The sequence below is a fragment of the Hylobates moloch genome, unplaced genomic scaffold (assembly GCF_009828535.3).
Source record: "Hylobates moloch isolate HMO894 unplaced genomic scaffold, HMol_V3 SCAFFOLD_5, whole genome shotgun sequence".
NCBI lineage: Eukaryota > Metazoa > Chordata > Mammalia > Primates > Hylobatidae > Hylobates > Hylobates moloch.
The window spans coordinates 15,962,151-15,980,034 of record NW_026652280.1 but is presented as its reverse complement, the minus strand read 5'-3'; the positions used below and the strand labels follow the sequence as shown (position 1 = coordinate 15,980,034).

The following is a 17,884-nucleotide window of genomic DNA, read 5'->3' as shown; positions in this document are numbered from 1 at the left end:
TACTCTAATGGTTTCCTAATTTATATGTGGTAACCACAGTGTTCTTTCCTCTCATCCACTGATGTTAGAGTAGCCAGAGATGTATTTTCAAGATGCAGATATGATAATTTTATGCCCCTCTTTGACAAACAATCAAACAATCAAAGCCTCTAATGAGCTTATTATCCCTATTAGCATAAAATAGAAAGTTTCTAATGTGGTTTACAAGGCTCCTTATGTTCTGAGATCTGCCTTCTACTCCAGGTTCATCGTGAACTACTCTTGTTTTGAATTTTCCTTTGTATATGATTAATATATTTCTAAATTATCTTTCCTGTGTGTAAGTGGACAATTCTCCTTTCCTGAGAGAAAAAAGGTAAAGCAAAAATGATTTAAGTAAGTCATTATTTTATTGATGATGTATTTTATTGATGATGTATTTTATTGATGATGTATTTTATAGAATCACAAAATTTAGAAACATAAGAAGGATTTCAGGTATCACCTAAATTCAAAGAAATGTGGGTGTCTAGGTTGCTAAGTTTGAAGAGAAAGTATGATTTGGTGTGGTCCATTTAAAACAGGTCACAAACAATTATATTTCAAATTTAGATGGTAGAGTATTAAAATATTCATCTTATCTTGGACTTTTCCTCAAGGAGAATTTTTCTGGAAGAAAAAGTAGGTTTATATGCGTTCTTATAAAGAGAAAGAAAGAAATGCATGCTATTTCAATCATTGAATTCTTGATGATGACTATGAGATTGAAAAGAAATATGAGTCAAGTGAGTCTGTTGTTGCCAGCAATCAGTTTACCAGAACACCTCTAGGTGAACATTTTCTAAATGGAGTGACAGACTAATTGCATCTAAGGGGATGAGAATCTGCCAAAGAAGAGGATGCTGTTGGTCTTATTTTGCCTGATGAAGAATAGGAAAGGGTGATTACAATGGAACTCTTCATTAGTTGAAAGTGTTGATGCTAATTCTTCTACTACTACAGCGGTGGCAGCTGCAGCCTCTGCTCCCTCCTCAGTGACCTCCACAAAGGCCTTGTGTAGGACTTTAGATACCACGAGACCGCGGCCCCCAGTCATGCCTGAGAGGTCTGCATCCCCACTGAAGATATCCACCATTCCCATGGTTCTCAACGTGTCCTTGAGGTCATAGCTCTCTTCCACTTTGAACCGAGGTAAGTGTAAATCCACACGTGTCTTTCTCATATTCTGCAAACTTGTCCATTCCATCAGTTTGTCAGCAGTGAGTTTCTCTTCAAGCTATACAAATGGAAAAAAGAAACTGATATGACTATCGATCTCTAATACACCTTAACAATGAATTGACTATGTGGAGTATCTTTATTTTGGCAATAAATGTGAAATACAGAAGGTTCACTATTAGATATTATTCTAATAGGCAAAATATGAATCCTGAATATATCAATGCACTGAACTATATGTGTATATGTAAATATATGTATCTAAAAACAGAATCATGTTTTTATATATATGTAATGTGTACATATGTATGTCTACAAATGTATAATACATATGTAAAATATGATAACATTATTTTGTACACAATGAACTATATATCACTATTTCTTGTGCCAAAAGCCTACTACATGTGTCAATTATTAATAGGCTCATCTTATTTTTCTATATACGTTATTTAGTACACATTGCAATTATTCTATATACCCTAAATTTCTATTCCCTTTTTTACTTGGTGTATTTGTAAACTTTCCTCACATTGCTATATATTTCTCCCAGTCAAGATTAAATTGCTGCATAATAATATCATCAAATTGATATCCTATGCATGTAACTCTAATAAATTAATCATTAACTAAGCCTTCAATTTGTGTCAGGCCCTATGCTTAAATATTTGTAATATGAAAGTGAGTAATTATTCCTCACTTTGAATTTTTCATTGTTTTGGGGCGACTTGGTCACAAGCTTTTACCTTGCTTAAACTTGGTATCTTTGGAAAAAAGTCAGGCAGTAGAAGAGTTGTAGATGCAAGTTTTTACCTTCTGCAGACCATCGATTTCATTTGGCAGCAGCGCAATCATGCTTAGATCTTTGCCTTTGTATGGTATTTCGAGGACCTTGGCCTCTACATCCTCCAGCGAGGCAAAATGAAAGGACGTGTATTGCCTCATCATCTGTATGGGCTTGTATGTATTCTACAATAAATCAATGTGTCCAACAAATACCAAGTGAGACACAAGACAAAAAGATAATATTATTGAGATATCAACAAATCCTTCTTTTAAGAAATAACCCAAGAATTTAATGGGTTAGAGACAATAGCTTATTCAGGTATTCCTAATTAATAAAGTTATAAGACTAAAACGACAGAATAACAGACATGAACAATTTTATTTTTTACTTGTCATGGTAGTACATTCCATCAGAAATGTTTAAATTTATTAACATATTACATTATATAAATAAAATATAGACAATACCTTGTTTGGCCAAAATTTTTCCTCTTTAGTATTTTCTTTTTTAAATTTATTCTCCCACTGCCCCTTGAAATAGATTGCGTTCACAAGAACCAGTGTGGTATCATTGCCAATAGCCCCAACAGGAATTAGGTTTTTAATTTTTTCTGCAAGGGAAAGAATAAGAGTCTTTTATGCAAGTTACAAATGGTTTGTCTGGAAGATGCTTTGCAAATTTTCATGACTGATAATTAATTATTCATTTAAATCCTTACTTCAGACTCACTGACTTTGATCTTTGAATTATTACACTCACTGACCAAAATTCACCAAGTGCAGCTTTCTTTAAGGCTTCAGTCGGATAAAGTTACCCTTGATGGAGACATCACTTCTTGTGATAGAGAAGGAATTCATGTTCTCTATGACTGACTTCAGTCATCTGGTATGGAATACTGATAAACTGATTTTATCTACTCTTTCAACATATGTCTTTCCTTTCTCCCTCCCTCCTCTTCCTACTTTTTTTTTTTTTAAACTATGGGGTCCCAAATCAGAGGAAGTAGGCCCTGATTGCTTTTTAGGACAAATGACATGAGCTCTGTAATATGAAACACATGTCCTGTGCTCTCAGCCACTACTTCCAGGGGTATCTTCCTATTCACTCTCATGTTGAGTTGCTGTAAGTTTGGCCTGTAATGAGAGGTGGGAGGTAGGATAGATGTCTATAGAATGGAGACTTTGTTAAGCTCTTTGCCCTTGATGGGGAAGACAGCTGTGATAATCCCTGCAGAACTTGTGGCTACAGATGTGGTCCAGGCAGCTCTAGTTCAGATGGCAAGAGGGTGATTTACCGGAGAGCTGCTTGTTTCCCAATTAGTAAAGGGGAAGGGAGATGCTTTCTAATGTTTTCTTTTAAATATTCATCATAAAAAATTGGTTCTGATTTAAAGTAAAGGACATGATCTCAAAATGGGCCTGAGTGGAGACAAGGGATCCACAAAGCTATTGTCATCCAAGAACATGAGCAAAGAATCCTCCGGCTATGTTTTCATCTAATTGGCTTCCTGTGATTTCCTCCCTGGTCCCCCAGGCTCTCTTCATAATCATTTGGAAAAACTCTTCATCTGGAGTGCCCTCTTCTGTCCTCCCTGCAAAGCCATCTCAATTCCTACCCCTGGTTCCCCAAGCAGTGTCAGGCACAGGGCGCGCTCGCATAGGTTTCTCAAAGGTGTTTCTATAATGGGTGGTTCTCCTACCATTCGTTTGACTTTCCACCCAGGAGTTAATCTTCTTTCGGCTTTCTTCTGGAGCATGTGCAAAATCAACAGATTCCACACTGGTCTGGTAAAAGTTCTTGATGACTTCTAAATATTCCTTTGAGATACGAAGGAAGAAAGTAGGAATTAAGAGTAATTTATCTAACTATATATTACCAAATTTAGTTATTTATAATTATAGTAAGCTGAATACAGACCCTGAACAGATGCAGTATCTCCTGTCTATGCATATTTTTATACAGGTGCCACGTAGGCAATGCAAAAGGGGAGTGTGGGCTGGCACAAAAAACAGGTCACTGAAGGTCAGTGCCAGTTTATTGACGGTATCTTATTACTCACTCTACTACCCAACCTCCTCTTTTATTACAAGATTATCTCTAAATCCACACTTCACTGATGTATTATCAGGGCCTGGGACGGTGGGAGAGTTGTGGAAATGGAGCTAATGCACTCTGAGTAAATGCCCTCCATCTGGGTCAGACAGACTCACGTGCCTTGCCTTCTTCCATTTGGCTGCTCAGAGACAGACAGCAGGCTGCAGATGAAAGGTGAAATTTACCTGTAAAAATTGATATGTCTTTTCTCCAAAGAGCTTGTTGGCGATCTTCAGCTCATATTCATCAGTGGATTTGTTTAATTCAGTCAGAAGCTTTTGAAACTGGTAATGAACATTTCCTGACCTATTAACCTTCAAATGTCAAAAAAGGAGATCATTCAATTGCTGTATCAATGTAAATACTAAACCCATGCTAAGTCTGTCAGATCAGTTCCTAAAGGCTGGTAGTCTCAATGATGACCTTTGGGCTTATTCCCTGATACTTGGTGTATTTCACCTCAAATACCCTTCAAAATCCACCTTATGTTTGACTTCTTCCAGAAAATTCTTCCTGCACTAATGTACTCCAATCTTTTCTCTTCTGAACTAAAGATGCAGCACTGTCTACCATTGGGTTTTCCCCTTGTTGGTTTAAAGGGTTAAATTTAGCTTCCCAGTTAAACTCTTAGCTCCTTGAGGGCAAGGACCTTATTACATTTCTAACAGACATCAAGAATATGAGTATATTAAAGTTTGGATATTTTAAAGAGGTTACGCCAGGAAGCCCTGTTGTACCTGTTGGTGGTATCATCTTGTAAGACACATTGACTGATCTATGGCTGTTTCCTCATGATGGTCATTCTCTGCATGTAAGAACAGTGTGTGCCAGGTACATGGGTACATGGCTAAGGACTTTACTTGGGTAACTCTAAGTCTTTAGTTCAATTCAGATGAACACAAGAAAGCTCAGAGAATGGGGAAAAAAAACCCTGTTTATAGAGACATAAATTAGAAGTGCCAAGTTTTGAACCTAAGCCTGTTTAAATCTAGAACCTTCTACTTTCCAGCAAAGCATTTTGCACTAGTAAGGCTCTAAACCAATATATTCCATAGCAATCATTTTCCAAAATATACTTGGACTTGTGCTTACTCCTCTTAATCTCATTAATGACTCAATTAAAATTAAATTATTTTTGCAACATCATTGTGATTAGTATAATTATAGCTACTTTATAATAATAATAACATTTATTATGACTTTTTGTGGGCAAAGCACTGCTGTAAATGTTTGCATGTATTTGCATGTAATGAGTCAGATTTTTATTACCCTTAGTTTTCTGGGATGAGGTCATTGGGAATCCGAGCAGTTGTGTCCTGCTCGTGTTCATCATTTGTGAAGAGCAAAGCCGGAGTTTGAACCCAGCCTATCCTGATCCAGACCTGTGCTCTGAAGTACAGTGCTGACTGTCTTTCACTAAAGCCAAATGTGGAATAATAATTATGTGCCATGAAACGCCAACCCACTCTGTATGTCTCAATCTTTTCATCCAGGCTTTCCCCTAAAAATGGCCTTTTCTTAGTTTCTGTGAAGTTCCAGGTTTAAACTACGACTTGCTCAGGCATCTAAAGCTGAACCATAGTGCTCTGTGACTCACGTGATACGTTGCAGCCTTTTCTGTGGTGTTCTCTGTGACTTGATCAAAGTGAAGAACCTGGAAAAGACATGGAGCGGGACAAGAAAACTTTACTCAAAAGACCTGTTGAAGTCAGTGGTCTCACAGTTATGGGAATTCCTGCTCAGCCCCCTGTGCTACCCATCAGGTCACCACATCTATTACCATCTGCGTGCTAGCCGACGGAACCACAGAGAAAATCTGCAACAGGACAATGTAATGAAGCTGATACCTACCTTGTTAATTTGTTTTGCGGTGTAGTTTTTGGCCCCTAAGAGGACCATCCCTAATGCTGATGTGATGCTGATAGGGGAATAGAAGATGTTGTTGTCTTTTGATTTTCTAAACTGTTGGAACAGATCGAACATGAACTTGGTGTTGGCTTCACTGAGTGAATTCATGGTGAATGTGATGTGATCTGGACTCCCGGAAAAGCATCAGATTCCTGTCAGAATGACTTTAATAAATGGAGTGTCATTTTGTAGTACAATTTTCTTAAAGAAAATAACATATCTATGTTGTGGGATTTTGACATTTAAAGTTTCTTTTTTTTTAACGTCTCAAGCTTTTTACAATGTGCATATATTAAGTATATTAATCTCCTAATTAGAAGGCTTACAAAATTACTGTTTTTAAAGACTATTGTAAATAAATAATAGACCATCTTTATCTTTCCTTCATTGCTGGCTACACTAGGGCTAGGTAGGAAGGCTTTATAATGTATGCTAAGAGGAGACCTCTGTGGATCACATCCAACCAGCTCTTAAGAGGAATCCCTGACGTTTCCTTCAAGGCTCTGTGGCTGCAAGGCACTCACCCTCTGTGTTCCTATGGGTGCCTTGGTTTACTCGGAACTAAGCAATTTAGATAAAGGACAAATCAGATGAAATAGTTATTTTAACTTTGTCCTGGCAGAATAAGTAAAATATAATCCGACAGAATGCAGGAGATGCATGATATAGAACACAGTATCATTATTATTCTCAAAAATAATTCATGTTTTTAAGCTGGAGTGGCTTGAAGCACTTACCTGTGTTCCTAGAGGAAGCAGAGGTGGGCAGAGAGCCTGTGTGTGTCTGTGGAAGGAAGGGTGAGATCCTGAATTTATACCTCTCCTCTTCCTACCTCTCCCTCTGTGGAGAGGAGATTTCACAAGCAGGCTAACACTCAACTTGATGAGTATGAAAATTTATGACACAGAACAGGATTACTATTCTACCATTGTACCTCCTTTTTAATCTATAGGGAAAAAATGCAAATGCAAATCAGCAATCACTGGCTCATTTGAAATACATGTAGGTGACTTTCTTGCTGCTTCTCCCTCAGTGGAGAGGAGATTTCACAAGCAGGCTAACACTCACCTTGATGAGTATGAACATTTATGACAAAGAACAGGATTATTGTTCTACCATTGTACCTCCTTTTTAATCTATAGGGAAAAAATGAAAATGTGAATAGTAATCACTGGCTTATTTGAAATAATGTAGGTGACTTTCTATTACCAATGAGAATAAGGTTAGAATTCCAATTTCCTCCCATTAGTTTCAACTCCTTTCCTTTGTATACTACTCCAGATGTAAAAAAACAAAGCAAGAAAACAAACAAACAAAAACAAAAAAAAGTGCCATTATTTTCTAGGATGTTGCATTGTCTTTAAGGCATACTTTGAACAAAAAACAACGAAAAAGCTTACATTTCCTGTTTTTCAGTTCTGAAAGTTTTTGTCATCCTATGAATTTCATCAGCAATTTTTCTGTTAAACAAGGAATATATTTCTAATTTTAAGTCCAAAGACATACTTAAGAAGTGTACTTCAGTATCTCACAGCATACTATGGAGAACAGGATTCTATTGCCTTCTCCTGAACGCTCAGCCTTGGCAGTGATCCTGCCAGTCACCTCCTGTGCCCCTTGCAACCATCCCGTATGTTTTCTGTTGCACAGGGTCAGTGAGAAAGTTATCTTCCTTGCTGAGTGATATGGTTTGGCTGTGTCCCCACCAAAATCTCAACTTGAATTGTATCTACCAGAATTCCCACGTGTTGTTGGAGGTACCCAGGGGGAGGTAATTGAATCACGGGTGCTGGTCTTTCCTGTGCCATTGTCGTGATAGTTAATAAGTCTCAGGAGATCCGATGGGTTTACGAAGGGTTTCTGCTTTTGCTTCTACCTCATTTTCTCTTGCTGCCACCATGTAAGAATAACTTTTGCCTCCCGCAATGATTCTGAGGCCTCCCCAATCATGTGGAAGTGTAAGTCCAATGACACCTCTTTTTCTTGCCAGTCTCGGGTATGTCTTTATCAGCAGCATGAGAACAAACTAATACACTGAGTTAATAGGCTGACACTGAGAAGAACAATTGAAGCAAGCAGGAGACATTTTGAATGGAAGCTTTCTAATTTTTCATTTAAAAATGAAGCTGAAAAATAAGTTGTTCGACCTGTCAGGATCACAAGATTTCTCAGTGGTTCTACCATTTAGCACCTGGCTTCAGACTCATTCCAGTGTTCTCCCTGGAATATCTTGTAATCTGAAGAATGTCTGTGGCCAAAGAGAGGGTTGTCGTCCAAGGCCATTTAATCCAATATCTCCCTGACCACCAGAATAGAGGGCGGGTTTTCTTTTGTGGTCCCCCCTTTTTATTAAGATGTACTTTGTATACCATAAGGTTCACCATTTTCAACTGTACAATTCAATGATTTTTAGTACATTCACAAAGTTGTGCTACACCATCATCATCTCATTCCACGATAATTTCACTACCTCCAAAATAAAACTTGTCTTTCATTCTTCCCACTCTCGAGACCCTGGAAACCACGAATCTACCTCTTGTTTCTATGGATTTGCGTATTCTAAACATTTCATATAAATAGAATCATACAGTATTTGTCCTTCTGTGACTGGCTTCTTTCATCTAGTATTATTTTCAAGGTTTCTCCATGTCATTGCATGGATCAGCACATCATTCCTTTTTGTGGCTGAATAATATTCCATTGTATGAATAGGCCACATTTTCTTTATTCATAACTTGATGGACATTTGTGTTGTTTCCATCTTTTTACTATTATGAATAATGATGCTCTGACCCTTCATGTACATTTTCTTGCATAGCATATGTCTTCATTTCTTTTGAGTATAAACCTATGAATGAAATGGCTGGGTCACATGGTAACTCCAGGTTAACATTTTGAAGAAATGCCAGACTCTTCTCCATAGAATTCTGCACAAGTGTGCATTCCAACCGACGTGAATAGAGTTCTGATTTCTCCACATCCTCCCCAACACTTGGTATTGTCATGGGCCCTTTTAAACACCAGCCGTGAGTTTGTTTTCTCAGCACATCACAAAATCAAGGGAGATTCATCTACAACAAGGTGCCAGAAACACATAGGCTGAAAGTAGGGGCTGGATGGGAGAAAGGAAGCTGTGTTTCCAATCTGAAAGTTTCTCACCTGCCTGTTTCTTGAACCCCCAAGACATGTTGTTCTTAGGTCTTCTGTATCAATATATATATTTTGAGTCTCTGAATGAGATTGGGAGGTATAAATTCCCTGATTTAAGTTGGGGAATAGACTAATGGGGTGTTGATGGACTAAAAAGTCCAAAGATAGAAGAAAAAGAAACAAGAGGAAATATCTGAGATAAAGAATTCCAAAAATGAATAATGGTCTTCTCAGCTGAGTCTGCATCCAGGGCTATAAGACAAAAATGGACCTTCCTCTATTGGAGCAGGATGGATTTACTCGGGTACCAAAGAAAAGGAATCTAACATCTCATAGGACAGAAGCAACAAGCTCATCCTGGGAATGGAAGGAAGAAAAAAACAGGATAACAAGCTGAGACAATCTGAGGTTACAGAGAATTTCAGACTATGGCTAAATGTCCTGAGGCGCTGAGGTTTGCCATGAAGGTTGAACTTAAGGAAAGGTACTAACTGAAAATGACCAGGAGTTCGCTTAAATTTAGAGAAAGCTTGGATGAGTTCAAATGAGAAATCATTTCAGGCATTTTTTTATGTTCCTAAAAAGTTCTCCTGGCATGTGATAGACAGGCTAGACCGGACATATCCTGATGTGTGAGACGGGACATATCCTGATGTCATATATTGCCACAGAGAACTCAGGAATTCCAGGAAGTTTTTGCATGTGAACACTTGCCAACTTATGTCTCTTGGTATTTCATAAACATACACCAACTTCATTGGCTCCAGGAATCCAGAAATTAAAAACAAATCCTCAATGGGAAATTACACTTTCAGGAAATATCCCGTCATTACTAATGCCTTTATAGATTGGTTAAGAAATATCTCCTAGATTTTCCTGGACCTCACTTCCTTATGAAGGCTGTAAAGTTTTCTCAGCATTGTTAAGTTACAAATTAAAGAGAACATTTATTTATTGTTTCTTACTATGTGCTTGTGCCTATCTATAGGGAAACTTGTTAGTGGAGGAAATTTTTCAAGCATCAAATAACAGAATATATGTCAATTACTGTATTCCCAAGGATCTGTCTACAGATATAGATATGTACACATTGAACAACCTCAGAACAAGACTAACAAGCTTTCCTTTCTTAGTTTTCATGAGGGAAAACAACTCCAGTAAGGTTTGAAAAGCAGAGACGGAAATTGTCTCATATGTAAGTACAGTTGGAGCACAGAGAAAATGATATTATCTCTTGCCTCCCTTCCTCCTTCCTTCTCAGCCAACACCGCCAGGGACAGACGTCATATTTACTATATGCTTTCAAACCAAACCAAATCTAACCCTGTCCCCTTGCTGATCTCTTATAACTCTCTCCCTGATTTCTCTTGGCCTTCTTTTTCTGTTGCTAAGAAATATCCTATATTGATGTTCTCCCTTTTACTAGAACTGTCCTTCTTCCTTCTTGCTTTATCTGCACTATGGATTTTCCCCGATGGCTGCATGCCCCTTGATCTTTTCTCGTGGGTATCTACTCACTCCCCCATTCTCATACCATGAAGCCAGGAAGCATGATCTTCTCTTTTATTCCTACTGCCTTTTCTAGCCATTGTTTTTCTCTGTCTTCAATGGCCTATTTTAATTTTTTTGGCTATGCAAGTATACCATGTACTTCTTGTGGGAAAGAGAGTTTCTGGGGTGCCAGTTGAGTTGGTCTCCCCTTTGTGAGACACCCATGGGTAGCCATGGGCAGCCTCTGAGGAGAAAAGTCTCCTTATTGCCTTCATGTCTTTATGCCCTGAGAGCATAACAGCTCAGCGGTATTCCACAGGTTGCTCAGGGAGATAACACTCCTTGAAGCAGGGGAGTATAATCAAACATCTTGGCTCCTCCTGAAACCCACTCCCACCCGTTTCAGTCCCTATAAGTTAAAGATCTTAAGTAGTTTACACACATGCCTTTGCTCAAAGAAATTCACAGAAACCACCACTGCTATACATCTTATTGAATGACTCTTGAGTTCTCTTTCACTGATTAATCCTTTTCCTCATCCCTTCCTCCTTCTCTCATCTGCCTTAGGAACAAAGAGCTTGTAAACCAATAAATTAGGCGGAGCCTGAGAGCTCCACACTTTCTTTATCTAGTCTGTCATTGATGGGCATTTGTGTTGGTTCCATGTCTTTGTTATTGTAAATGATACTAACTATTCTTAAATACATAGGATTAGTGTGATGTGGACAAATAAAATTGACACAAATGCTGTTGAAAATCTTTACTGGCAAAACTATTTTGGAAAAACTTGGCAATATCTAGTTATTTCAGCAATTCTATGTTTAAATATGTACCCTAGGCCAGGTGTGGTGGCTCACTCCTGTAATCCCAGCAATTTAGAAGATTGAGGGGGGTAGATCATTTGAGGTCAGGAGTTCCAGACCAGCCTGAGTAACATGGCGAAACCCTGTCTCTACTAAAATTACCAAAAATTAAAAATAGGGCCAGGCATGGTGGCTCACGCCTGTAATCCCAGCACTTTGGGATGCCGAGGCAGGTGGCTCAGAAGGTCAGAAGTTCAAGATAAATCTTGCCAATATGGTGTAACCCTGTGTCTACTAAATATACAAAAATTAGCCGGGTGTGGTGGCAGGCAATTATAATCCCAGCTACTCGGGAGGCTGAGGGGCAGAAGAATCACTCTAACCAGGGAGGCAGAGGTTGCAGTGAGCTGAGATTGAGCCACTGCACTCCAGCCTGGGGACAGAGAGAGACTCCATTTCAAATAAAATAAAATAAAACAAAATAAATAAATAAATAAAAATTAGCCTGGTGTGGTGGTACATGTAATCCTAGCTACTTGGGAGGCTGAGGTGGGGGATTGCTTGAAGCCTAGAGGTAGAGGATGCAGTGAGCTGAGATTTTACTACTGCACTCCAGCCTGGGTGACTGAGTGAGTCTCTGTCGAAAAAAAAAACAACAAAAAAACTCTCTCTCTCTCTATTATAGCCTAGATGAACCCATGTACTATATTTCACAAGACACATACAAAGGCATGAATTGCAGCATTCTTGCCAATGGTGAAGAATTAGAAACAACTTAAATATATATCAAAAAAAATAAGGAAAAAGTTAAGCTAGGTTCATACAGCTGAGTATTCTACAGCAGTGAATATAAATGAACTGGATCATCATTTGTTAACAAGAATAAATCTGTAGATATAATAGCAAGGAACAGGAAAACAAATGAAAAAGAATGTGCAAATATCACTTATGTAAAACATTTTAAAAGCACCTATAACATTATATCTGTCATGTATTATATTTTAACATAGGAATGACAATATATTAACTTGTGTCAAATTGAGGTAGTAGGCATATGAAGTTCTTAAATTGTTTTCAGAAGCTTTTTTACAGTTAATTTTTTAAAAAAATGGTAAGTAAAAATTATATTTATTAATGGTATGGAACATAATGTTTTGATATATGTACACGTTGTTGAATGGCTAAATTAAGCTAATTAGCATATCCATTATCTCATGTAATTATTCTTTTTTATAACCAGAACGCTTAAAATCTCCTCTCTCAGCAAGTTTGAAGTATACAATATTGGTACTAAATATAGTCGTGATAAGATGCCTTAAACTTATTCCTCTTGTTTAACTGAAATTTCATATCCTTTACCAACATCTTCCCAACCCCTCCACCCTACCAGCCTCTTGTAGCCACCATTCTACTATCTGTTTCTATGAATTCAACATTTTAGACTCCACATATAATTGAGGTTATGTAGTATTTGTCTTTCTGTGTCTAGCTTACTTCCCTTAACATAATATCCTCCAGGTTCATCCATATTGTTGCAAATGACAGAACTGTCTTTTTTTATGGTAGAATAGTATTTCATTGTGTATATATATCATATTTTCTTTATTTATTCATTCGTTGGTGGACACAGGCTGATTTCATGTCTTGGCTATTGTGAATAATGCTGTAATGAACATGAGATACAAATAATTCTTTGACATATGTATTTCATACCCTTTGTATATATTCCAAGAAGTTGGATTGCTGAATCATATGTTAGCTCTGTTCTTAATTTTCTGAGGCATCTCCATAAGGTTTTCTAAATGGCTGTACAAATTTTATTCCCACCAATAGTGTACCAGGGTTCCCTTTTCTCCAGATCCTCACCATCACTTGTTATCTTTTGACTCCTTGATAATAGCCATCCTATTGGGTGTAAGATGATATCTCATTGTGTTTCTGATTTGCATTTCCCTGAGGATTAGTGATGTTAAGTATTTTTCTATGTAACTGCTGGCCATTCGTATGTCTTCTTTTGAAAAATATGTGTTCAGGTTCTTTGTCCATTTTAAAAGTTTTTTTTTTTTTTTTCTGTTGAGTTTTTTTCAGATCCCTTTACATTTTGAAGAAGAATACTTTATCAGAGATATAGTTTTCAAGAACTTTTTCCCATTTGGTAGGTCATCTTATCTCTCTGTTGATTATGAATTCTTCACTCCTTTGCTGTGCAGAAACTTCAGTTTTATGTAATCACATTTGTCTATTTTTACTTTTGTGGCCTGTGCTTTTGGAATCATATCTAAAAAATCATTGCCCAGACCTATGTCATGAAGCTTTTCCTCTATATTTTCTTCTGGTAGTTTTACATTTTCAGTCCTTACATTTAAGTCTTCAATCAGTTTTCAGCTGATTTTTGTATATGGTGTGAGATGAGGATCTAATTTCCTTTTTCTCCGTATGGATATCCAATTTTTTCAACACTCCTTATTGAAGAGACTATCCTTTCCTGATTGTGAGTCCTTGGCATCTTTGTCAAAAATCAACATTTTTAGATTCCACATATAATTGAGGTTGTGTATTATTAGTCTTTCTGTGTCTAGCTTACTTCACTTAACATAATATCCTCCAGGTTCATCCATGTTGTTGCAAATGACAGAACTGTCTTTTTTTATGGTGGAATACTATTTCATTTTGTATATATATCATATTTTCTTTATTTATTCATTTGTTGGTGGACACAGGCTGATTTCATGTCTTGGCTATTGTGAATAATGCTGTAATGAACATGAGATATATGCCTGGGAGGCAGAGCTTGCAGTGAGCAGAGATTGCACCACTGCACTCCAGCTGGGCAACATAGTGAGACTCTAACTCCAACTCCAACTCCAAAAAAAAAAAAAATCCTAAAATATGTATAGAACCACAAAAATCCTAGAATAGTCAAGCAATTTTGAACAAAGAGAAGAAAACAGGAGGCATCACACTACTTAACTTCAAAATAACTTATGAATCAATATTAATCAAAATGGCATTGTACTGGCATAAAAACAGGCACTTAAACAAGTAGAAGAGAATACAGTCCCAAAACAGATGCAGATATTTATGGCCAATTAGTTTTTTAAAATGGGCCAAGAACATATAATGGGGAAAGGATAGTCTCTTTAATAAATGGTTTTAAAAAACCATATTCACACAGAGAAGAAAGAAATTAGAACCATATCTTACACCATATAAAAAATCATTTCCAAATAGATTACAGGTAAGACTTAAAACTGTAAAACAACTAGTAGAAAACATATGAGAAAAGCTTCATGATATTGGTCTGGGCAATAATTTATTGGATATGAAATCAAAGGCTAAAAAAGCAAAATTAGAAAAATGAGACCATGAAAATGCTTCTGCACAAATGAGAATCAGCAGAGTGAAGAGATAAACGGGAGAAAAAATATCTGTAAAGCATGCATCTCAAAAGGGATTAATATCCAAAATATATAAGGAACTGAAACAACTGAATAACAATAAAACAAATAGCCCAATTGAAAATAGGCCAATGATCTGAATAGACATTTGTCAATAGAAAACATGCAATATCAATAATCATTTGAGAAATGACAACTAAACCATAATGAAATATCACCTCACTGCTGTTAGGATGGCTTTTTGTCAAAAACACAAATGATAACAAGTGCTGACAAGAACATTGCAGAAACAGACTTGTTTTACTCTGTTGGTTGGATTATAAATTAGCACAGACATTATGGAAAACATCATAAAGATTCTTCAGAAAACTAAATACAGAACTACCATATGATTTAATAATTCCACTTTTGGGTATATTTCCAAAGGAAATAAAAGCAGTCATGTTGGAAAGATATCTTTATTCCCATGTTCATTGCAGCATTATTCACAATAATCAAAATATGGAATCAACCCATCTATGTAATAATGAATGACTGGATGAGGAAAATGTGTTATATACATGCACAGTAGAATACTTACCATTCAGCCTTTAAAAGGAGGGAAACCCTGTCATTTACGACAACGTGGTAAACCTGGAGAACATTATGTTGAGTGAAATAAGCCCTGCAGAGAAAGACAAATATTGCATGATCTCTCTTATATGTGGAATCTAGAAAAGTTGAACTCATATAATTAAAGAGCAAAATTGTGGTTACCATGAGCTGGGGTGTGAGAGGGAATTGAGGAGATGTCGGTCAAAGGATACAAATTTCAGTTAAACAGGAGAAATAAGTTCAGAAGGTCTATTTTACAACATGGTGACTATAGTTAATGCATTTTATTGCTGAAAATTGCTAAGAGAATAGAGTTGCAGTGTTCTTACCACAAAAAATTATGTGAGGTAATGTATATATAAATTAGCTCTACTGACTCATTCCACTATGTATACATATTTCAAAACAACATGTTTTACAACATAAATGTATACAGTTTTTATTAATTAAAAATCCATTTAAAAACAACATTTAATGAAGAAGATTTTTTCACCTAAAGATATGTGTTTTGGACAATTCTCTTTTTCATTTTTTGAGTCAACTTTATGGAGGCATAATTAATTAAAATAAAATTTAAGTGTGTAGATCAATGATTTAAGACTGTTTTCCAACGTGGGTTGCACCTTTTGTATTTCCATCAGCAGCGTGTGAGAGTTCCAGTTGCTTCAAATGTTTTTCAAAACTTGCAATGGCTCAGTATTTTAAGTTTTAATTTTAGCCATCATAATTGGTACAAAGTGGTATTCCATGGGGATTAGTTTTGAAAACACTTAAATTTTGCATTTCTTATGAAACTTTAAATTTAGTCATTTATTTTATATCAGCAGGGACTCATCTTCTGTTTTATTCAATAGATTTTAATTCATTATTTAAAAAATCAAAACAAAAAATTTGGCTTTCCCTTCAGTGTCTCTTGCAGATGGCTACAATGCAGGTGTAACTGGTTTTCTGGTGGGCCTAGAATATACGTAAATATTTCAATTCTCCTAACAAAACATCAACTATGCCCTCTACTCATAAGACTCTAATGCATCTGAGCCTTTGTCTTAACATTTTCATTATTATAAAGTCCCTTCTTTAAACCTGGAAAAATTAATAATAGTTGAAAGATATGGTCTAAAGTGATTTTAGCAATCTGTTCTTCAAAACTATCCACTCTACCATTTTCAGCTTCATTGAATCATTAGAAATTAATCCTCACCTATTGGACAGAATTTGAGCTTTGTAATTCCTTACAATTTCTCATTTTAAAGTACACTTCAAAATCACAGGTCCTGGCCCAAACTTCTGACCTCTTCTTATTTCTCATAAACTCAATACCATCCTTATTTGACCTCAGTAAGTATTGTAATGCACATCTGTTCTTCAAGACTACCACAGCCTTCTTTGCTTTCTTTCCTCAGCTCCATTCACTGAACAGATTGTTCATGTTATACACTCTCTGGCTAGTCTGTCAATTCCCTCTACAACTTGACCAAGTCTCATAGTTATGTGGTGAAACATTTGTTTCCTCGCGTTAATCTTGGACTGCTGAATCTTGCTGAAGAAAACTTCGACCTTGTTCAAATTCTCTAAAACTTATGTTTTCTGAAAGCAGGAGGGATTCAGTACTGACTGGGAAGAATCTGTGGGAGTAAATATGGAACCCTAAGAAAAGCTACTTTCTGGAAAATAAAAATGATCAATTCCTGATCTTTACACATGTTGATATACTTCAAGGTCAATTCTAGATTCTTCTTTCTTCTAACTGTATCCTTTCTCCCTAGGATCTTATCTTTGCTTTTAGCTACGGTTACTATACTTATCCCAGTAACTCTAAAGTATTTATATTGAATATCACAAATTTAGAGCTTCAGATCATATTATGTTTCTGAGATTTAGACCAATATCTTCAAGTGCCCGCCAGGCAAATCCATCTGAATCTTTAAAGTACCTCAAATTCAACAATTACAAATTTAAACCCATGGTCTTTTTTTCTCTCAAAAACAACATTTTCTTCCATCCTTCCAGTCAGCTAGGTCAGAAACTTAGATGTCTTTCTGTAACTATTACTTCCTAAATAATTCCTGCAGGCTGTTTCTTTGTCTCCATTTCCACTCCCAATACGCTAATGATTTCCTAATTTGTATATGGTAACCACAGTGTTCTTTCCTCTCATCCATTGATATCAGAGTAGCCAGAGATGTATTTTCAAGTTACGGATATGATAGTTTTATGCTCCTCTTTGACAAACAACCATCAAAGCCTGTAATGAGTTTCTTATCCCTTTAGCATAAAATAGGAAGTTCCTATGTGGTTTACAAGGCTCCTCCTGTTCTGGGATATGCCTTCTACTCCAGGCTCATCATGGGCTACTCTGTTTTTAATTTTCCTTTGTATATAATTAATGTATCTCTAAATTATCTTTCCTATGTGTAACTGGACACTTCCCCTTTCCAGAGAGAAAAAAGGTAAAGCAAAAA

At 36.5% G+C, this 17,884-nt stretch overlaps 1 protein-coding gene across 1 annotated transcript; it reads right to left on the bottom strand.

Moving 5' to 3' along the window:
• Positions 1-847: 847 nt before the first annotated feature.
• On the bottom strand, positions 848-6,769 carry LOC116468488 (serpin B3-like). Its single transcript, XM_058439754.1, has 8 exons — positions 6,724-6,769; positions 5,930-6,138; positions 5,676-5,732; positions 4,264-4,392; positions 3,684-3,801; positions 2,452-2,594; positions 2,011-2,166; positions 848-1,255 (listed from the first exon to the last, which is right to left on the bottom strand). The coding sequence occupies exons 2-8, from the start codon at positions 6,092-6,094 to the stop codon at positions 848-850; spliced, it is 1,176 nt and encodes a 391-aa protein (XP_058295737.1). The 5' UTR covers positions 6,095-6,138; positions 6,724-6,769.
• Positions 6,770-17,884: the final 11,115 nt, after the last annotated feature.

Coding starts and splice junctions, on each gene's coding strand:
- LOC116468488 (XM_058439754.1), bottom strand. CDS start 6,094: ATGAATTCACTCAGTGAAGCCAACACCAAGTTCATGTTCGATCTGTTC. Junction 4,393..5,675: donor AAAAGGCTGCAACGTATCAC/GTGAGTCACAGA, acceptor TGACATTTGAAG/GTTAATAGGTCAGGAAATGT. Junction 1,256..2,010: donor AAATCGATGGTCTGCAGAAG/GTAAAAACTTGC, acceptor CCATTTGTATAG/CTTGAAGAGAAACTCACTGC.